This window comes from Egretta garzetta, unplaced genomic scaffold, assembly GCF_000687185.1.
Source record: "Egretta garzetta isolate BGI_Z169 unplaced genomic scaffold, ASM68718v1 scaffold61, whole genome shotgun sequence".
NCBI lineage: Eukaryota > Metazoa > Chordata > Aves > Pelecaniformes > Ardeidae > Egretta > Egretta garzetta.
The window spans coordinates 360469-367956 of NW_009258620.1; the positions used below are offsets into that span (position 1 = coordinate 360469).

The following is a 7488-nucleotide window of genomic DNA, read 5'->3' on the forward strand; positions in this document are numbered from 1 at the left end:
TTATTCCTATGTTTTGTTACAAAAACTAGAGGGACCTGTGATTTAATAGTTCCTCTTTAAAGTAGGAAACGTTGCTTTCCAAAGGTGGGAGGGGGGCAGTTACTGTTTTTCTGTCACAAGGAATGAGGGTTGCTGAGCAGTTTCCCTTCATAGTGAAGGAATGTGTTTGTATCTTGCAGCAAATTTGCTGCTTTTATTGGTGGCTCCCAGCCAAAGAGAGGAGCAAGTTCTGCGGTGATTGAGAGAGCCAAACGCCATTCAGCTTCCATCTCACGTTTGCTCGGCCGGGCTGCTGAGCCTGTGGCTGTCAGTGGAAATCTTCCCGCTGACTCCCCGGGTCACTGGTTCAAGTGCTCCATTGTCTCTAGATAATGTATTGACCTTCCTAGAGAAGGAGGCCTGTGAAGAATGTATTTTGTATCATAAAGAGAGTATTGAGCCTTTACCTTTTGAGTGAAAGTCGTTATTAAGAAAAGCTGATTCTTCTGAAGTTCCTATGCCATTTTTAGTACACCTTCTTACAGAAAGTTATGATGATAACAGATAGCTCTGGGGAAAATTCTCTTAATGTCAGTACATGCTACTCTCAGCTGAGGGGTAATTGATGCCTTTTGTAAAGGAAATGCCTGTGATATATCTTAAGGAAAAGGGAGAGGGAGGGAGGCAATAAGTACTGTATAATCATTCACTGAACATGCTAAAGAGCTTAAAAAGCTTTTATAAAGTTGTGATGTATTCATCCTGTGTGATGTTCAACTTTGGTGTCTTCACTGTACAATACAATAAAAAAGGTTTTAGTCATTAATCCTTTGGTTTGAAATGATTAAAATGGCTAATACTCCTGGGTTAAGCCTTGGATGTGGACTCCTGCAGGGGGGATCTATCAGGAGATTTCATATTTCTGAGCCCTTCATTCCAGCACATAGCTTGTATCTGTGAAATCCATTTGGCAGAACAGGATTTCAGATCCTGCAGAGAAGCAACCTCTGCAAAAGTTATCAAAAATTTAAATGGAGGTGAAATTTAAGTGAGATACTGAGAAGTGTAAACCCAGAGTAACAGCAACCTATTTAGACTTCAGCAAATCACTGATTTCACAGTTTATTTCCCACCCCATTCCCCATGAATTTACCCGCCAACCTGAGTTCAGTCTTATACTTTCTGTCCATTTAAGAGGTAGCAACATGCAAAACTCCTAATAACTTCCAAAAAGTTTGGCACCTGACTCTGCCTGGGGATCTTACCCTTCCCTCTTTGAAACTACCCGCCATGGGGTGAGCTAGTTTTTGATGTCTTTTAACTTTAGCGCCTTCTGTTACCTAAACACGAATTCTGCTAGGCAATAACAGAATTGCTTTCCTTGCTGAAGTGAAATCTGCCTGTATGTGGCTAAAAGTATACAGAATTGTATAGCAGAGATTGAAAAAGCATTTCCTCTCCTAAATTATTTCCCCATGCTCTTCTTCAAACATTTTATTCTCTTTCTCCAACCTCCACATAAGGGTCCAAAACACGCCATGAATAGGGCCTATGCCTCGGAGCTGAGAAACCGCCACGCTCCACCAGGCTTCCGAGTTTTTTTTCTATCCAGCCTATTGTAGAGACGGTCTCTCGGCCAAGTATCTTTCAGACGATCCTCCCTTCATTTTTTCACCCCACCTCAATTCAGAAAACAAACCAAAGAGGATATGCTTATCCTCTTACACGGAGGCTTACAGCCACCGGCCTACCTGGCTCGCACCAGCGGGGTGACCCAAAGCCAGCAGCCCGGGCTTCCCGGGAGCTGCAGAGAGGGGCACTGCGGCAGCCGGGCGTAGTCTCAGCTCCAGCCCTGTGAGACTTTTCAACAATTCTCTGTGTACGGGCCACACAATTCCCAGCCCCTGAGGATTAACTCGGCTGCACTCGGGTGATGTGAGGAAGACCAGCACCGGCCATAAAGGATGGGCTTGTCCTTCTCCCACATGGCTACGCAAAGAGGGAATGGATGAGGTGAACATGCAAAAGGGGATTCAGAACTTATTTGGGGAAGGAGGAAGAAAAGCACAAGAAGGGGATACTAAACCCACCCTTGAGCACCTTAAATACCAATAATCTCTCCAAAGCGCTGTCCCCAATAACATTTCACTCACTTTTCCTCAGAAGAGTTCTCATTCATTGCTCAGTGGGGACTGTTGACTTTTAATTTGCCCTTCTCTTCAAAGTAAAATAAATCTGCACAAATAATCAGTTCACAAAACTATTACCTAACCACAGTAACACACTCATATGGATATACGACAGGGAACCCTCTAATTCTTCCACAGGTGTAGTAACAGCATGAAACACCATCGGCCAACAATTTCAACTCTCCTCAGATTCCCTGGGAGAGATGCCCTTGAAAAACTTCACTTCTAGCGTATGCTTTTTTTCCTTAAATAAAAGGAAACCTAGACTATCTGATCTTGTCAAATGGCTGCTTAGATAAGCACTAAGCAAACTCAGATCTGCTAAGCTGACCAGGTCCAACTGCATTCAAACACTGCTAGCTGTACCTGGCCAGTCCGCACTTGGTTTGTGATTAAACCCTGATATACGTCTGGAAAGGACCAAAATACCAGCTAGCCAGGTCAAGGACATATTGCTCTACCTCATTATGGTCGCATGGATCATTTTGCTTATTACTGTACCCTGAATGTGTGAGCTGGTTGAGTGCTCTTCATCTGTCTGCCGATGCAATACAAGGTGGGGTTTTGGTACAGCTCTGCAATTCATCAGGGGCTGAAACCAATGCTGCAGATAGATTTGTTCTTGCTAACAAACTACTAAATAATTCAGAAGAGATATTTCTAGATTTTGTGGTTGCTTAGCAATCTTGAAAAAGTCACTTCACCTTGCTGTGCTCAACTTGTCTTTGTCAATTAGCACACGCTTCTGAATCCCAGCAAAATTCAAGCTGTTCACCCATGCCTGTGCGTTTTTAAATAAAGCCTAATTAAGGCAGTTTGCACATAGGAAGTTTGGGGGAGTTCCGACTCAGTCCAAATGCAATGTGCCCCAAAGCAGACCGCAGCCTGACTGTGCACCACAGGGACTGGGAACAGAGCCGCACGTGGCTCGGAGAAGCCTGCTGCTATCATGTGGTCGGCTGTCTCCTGCAGCTAATGTGTTACCACCCAAGGAAACCACACTGTGAATGCCACGGTTGGCAACATTGCTGCAGTTCGTTTAAAACCGACAGCATGAACAGAAAAGGGAAAAGGAAACCAAAGAAGAGCCGCACAAACTGAAGGCTGTTGGATTTGAACCCTGTCCCTCTAGTGCTAGGCTAACGCAGGAACAGGCCGTAGAAATGACGACTGTGCAAAACTCACGTGAGATCGCAGTCAGACTTCTCAGCCCACAACTCCCACCACCCATATCGGCATACATCTGTCATTCAGACCACGAGGTCTGATTCTTATTTCCACTGCGGCTGTATTTGATTACTCTGGCTACAGCGGGGGTGTCGATCACGCTTAGCTGTTAGCGTACGTGCGATTCAGACCCACTGCTTGTAGCGTGGTGTAAGGGAGAGAAACAAAAAGCGCCTCCTTCCTGGGCAGGGGGAAAAACAAACCAAACCCCACCAGAAAGCTTCCGTTTGCTCCAGGGAGTCAGAGCCGTGGCTGGTGCAAGTGCACCGCTTCTGGTTTTCGCCAGCCAAAGCCTTGCCCCTCTTGGGCTTTAGTTTACCAATTAGGCGAGAGTTAAAAGCCAGACCTCTGGTTTCACCAGTCTTAGCACAGCAAAGGTTATGTTTACAATTTATTAATTATTATCACTTATAATAATTGAACGCAAAGCTTCTTATTGCCCCTCTGTCCCCTGGGGTGACTCTCCCCTGTTCCAACACATTCCCACCCTTAGGGAAGATGTTGTTTATTATGCTGATCCCACAGCCCAGGAATACTCTCCTGACAAAGCCCCTATTAACCTCAGAGTGTGGGCCTGAGTTTCGCAGAGTTTCCCACACTTTCTTCCCTATTTATGACATTCAAAGGGACCACAAAGGAAGCGTGCCTCACAACAGCCCACATTAGTGACGCTTTTTGGCTCTGCATTGTGATGACCAGCAATTCCTGTCCCGATAGACCATCTGGAGAGCTATTTTCCCAAGGAGCACATTGATCGATCAGTATTATGCGAGAGCCCTTTTAAAACTTGGGAACGTTATGCTCTTTGACACTAAATAGGTGTCGAGAGAGGGGTTGTCAGAAAGATTTTAAACCATTTAAGGAAGGCATGGAAAAAATAAAAATCGTAATTATTTCTTTAGGAACACCATCAATAGCATTTGAGACAGGCTGACATGAACATAGGAAATGGTCTAAAATAAAAACACTCTAAAAGTGATATAGAAAGGAAAGCTTTAAGCCATCAAGTTGTATGCTGTAAGTTCAGCCCCAGACATACGGGAGCACTGCCTTTTAGATCTGCATAACACGGACAATGAAATTCTCGGTTTCTGTACTCTGCCCTGATCGCCCACCTTCCTCCAGACCTGTTGCTACATTGCAAATCACTGGGTTGCCCTCCCCGGAAAGCTAAGTGTCCGATGGGCTAAGAAAGCTGCCAATTAGTATTACAAGCAGTAGCAGCTTTCGTGAAAACAGCTTGTGTAATAAATCTGCAGCTGGGCTGCAATCTCCACCTACAAACCAGAAGCAGAAAGCTCCATGGCCCACTACCAATTTCCTAGGCTAGTGGTCCTCCAGCTGTTCTGATTTATGGACGACAATGAACACAAGCCTACCGATGACAGTCTCGGGGTTGGATAGTTGCCTTTCCTGGATCTTCCGTGGTTGTTCCTCAACTCAAAGCAATCTATGGCCCACAGGTTGCACACCGTAGCTCAGGGTCAAATGGTGAGCATCTACAGTTGGAGAGAATTAAGGTGGTGGGTCTTGCCTTAGGAAAAGCTGGGACTCCTGCCTGACATGCAAGGGCTGTAAGCACGGATGTTGACAACTCCACAGATTTCTGGTTTCCCTTACACTCTCTGATATCTATACCGAGTGAGAGTGGACACACCTCCCTGTTTTCACATGTAATTTTGAAGATGCAACTCATGACCGCTGTGATTTACAGAGGAACAAGGCCACTAAGAAAACTTTTCTGGAGAAAAGAAGGTTACAGGGAGACCTGATTGCGGCCTTCCAGTACCTAAAGGGGGCCTATAGGAAAGATGGGGAACGTCTTTTTAGTAGGGCCAGCTGTGTTAGGACAAGGGGAAATGGTTTTAAACTAGAACAGGGTAGGTTCAGGCTAGAGGTAAGGAAGAAATTTTTTACAATGAGGGTGGTAAAACACTGGAACAGGTTGCCCAGAGAGGTAGTGGAGGCCCCATCCCTGGGAACATTCAAGACCAGGTTGGATGGGGCTCTGAGCAACCTGATCTAGTTAGCAGTGTCCCTGCTCACTGCAGGGGGGTTGGACTAGATGACCACTAGTGGTCCCTTCCAACCCTAAACATTCTATGATTCTAAGAAAGCAAGCCTCTGTGTCCACAGCATAGCTGTCATCTCTCGAGAGCGGGTCCAGCAGACACCACACCACCCTCCAAAGAAGGGAATTATTGTGCCACGTTATTTAGTCAACTCCACATGTTTGGCGATTTGGAGGATTTGTTCTTTTAATCCTTCATTCCAAAAACAGGGAAACCCCTGCTTCTGAGCCTCAGACAATCCATCTTTCATTCGGGCTCTGCAGCGACAGTCCGAGAGAGACACAAACTCCTCCCACAGACAGGGAGGACAGTGACAGGGATTTGGATCACAACCGTGTCCCAGTGGGACAGACTGTTGCAATAACAGCCGAGTTTTGAAAGAGCCCAAACTGAGCAAACTAGTTACAGACTTCTAACAAGGAGCAACTGTACTGCCTACAGTACAGGACTTTTTTTTTTCCTTACCTAAATTCTTGCAGAAAGCGCATACTGCACCCAGTTCCATAACGAATATATTCTAGGGACAGCTTTAATCCAGACAATTTATTATTCTGAAGTTGGGAAATATTCTCGCCATTGAGTTTTCAGGCCCCAAAGCAGGGGGGGGATATTTATTTCTCTTCTATGCATCAACAGCATACAGAGGGTAGGCGAAGCAGGCAAGGGGGGAACTGAAGGTTTGCTATCTTTTCAGCTGACAGAGAAGGGGGGAAAGAAGCTGGGAGCTTGCGAACCCAGAGGGCTGCTGTTCCGTGTGCTCGCTGCACGGCAGCGTGCCTGGTTCACCATTCACATCAGATGGTGCGAGTCCACAGCTCCGAGGATTTCCCACATTGCCCCATTCACAGCGTTAAACTGTCAACAAAAGAAGCGTGCCTCTGCGGGTCCCGAGAAGAAAGCTAACGCCTGCTGCACCATCTGCCCAGCAGTTAAAGGAAGGGATAATGCTTTAATCAGTGGGAGTTGGTTTAGCCCTTTGGAGTCCAGGGGCATTGTGCCGGGGAGAGGATGGCATTATTTAAAACCACTCATTTCATATTTCCAGAACTCAAAATTGGGTCAAAGCCTCTCTCCCATCTCACTATGCCCACTGCCGCTGCAAACATATTCCTTCCCTACGGCGCGCGGCAGGACCTGCTGTCTGCTCCATCTCATGTGACCCCCGAGAGAGATGCACAAAGCCCCGTGCTTGACTTCAAGCTGCAGTAATGGCACAAGCCCGTGCAGCCAGGGATCGCCCCGGCTGCAAGTGATACTGCCGATTCCAAGCTGACCAAGTAACTCAGGGAACTGATTTTGAACAGGACTCATACTCCCTGTTCTATTATTGGGTTTTGACAACCATCAACAAGTAAAAATGTTACAGCCTAAGTGATCCATCTAAAGGTAAAATGTCTTTGGGCTGGAAAGGGAGGAGGGGGGAACAGCTGACCGATGAAAATTGCTGCCATGAGAAGCCAGGAGGTTAAAAGGGGCTCTGTAAGCTTCAGGTTAATAACTAGTTACAGGATCATCCTTTGCAGGATCATATCCTTTTATGCAACAACTCTTGTGCGCTAGAACATGTTGCTATCTATGTACCCACAGACATGGGTTTTGGCCCTGGCACGTTGAGAGGGATGCTGAGGGCAGGTGAAACAGGCTGACTGCTGCTGACAGAGAAATGAAAGGTTTTTTGTCTGGTTTTGAAAGGCAGACGTGGGAAAAGGGTAGGGGGTTTTGTGAATATTGTTGTAGTTAGAAACAGGTATTCAAAAACTAAAGTCCCCAACCTGCTAGCTACTAGTGACAATCTAGGTTTACTCCCTGTTCCAGCCTCTGACCATGCAACATGTGTTAAGGGAAAAAAATTATGCCCGTGCACGACTCCCCTTAAACCCACAGAGCACCACATACTGCAACATATGCACCATAAAGCATAACTGGGAATTTGTCAATACGAGGCCTCACATGCCTGACAGATCTTAAACATGACTAGCCTTGTACTGGGCTGTGCTGGGGGGGGGTGCGCAGGGGGCAGC

General features: G+C 46.3%; 1 protein-coding gene across 1 annotated transcript in view; it reads left to right on the forward strand.

Annotated features, from left to right (window-relative positions):
- The window catches only part of LOC104134574 (transcription factor HES-5), a 6921-nt gene extending 1076 nt beyond the window's left edge, over window positions 1-5845 (forward strand). The window contains exon 4 of the mRNA XM_009648136.2: window positions 5677-5845. Within this exon, the coding sequence (XP_009646431.1) occupies window positions 5677-5845 (169 nt within the window). The remainder of the gene's footprint in view (window positions 1-5676) is intronic.
- The last annotated feature ends 1643 nt before the right edge of the window (window positions 5846-7488 follow it).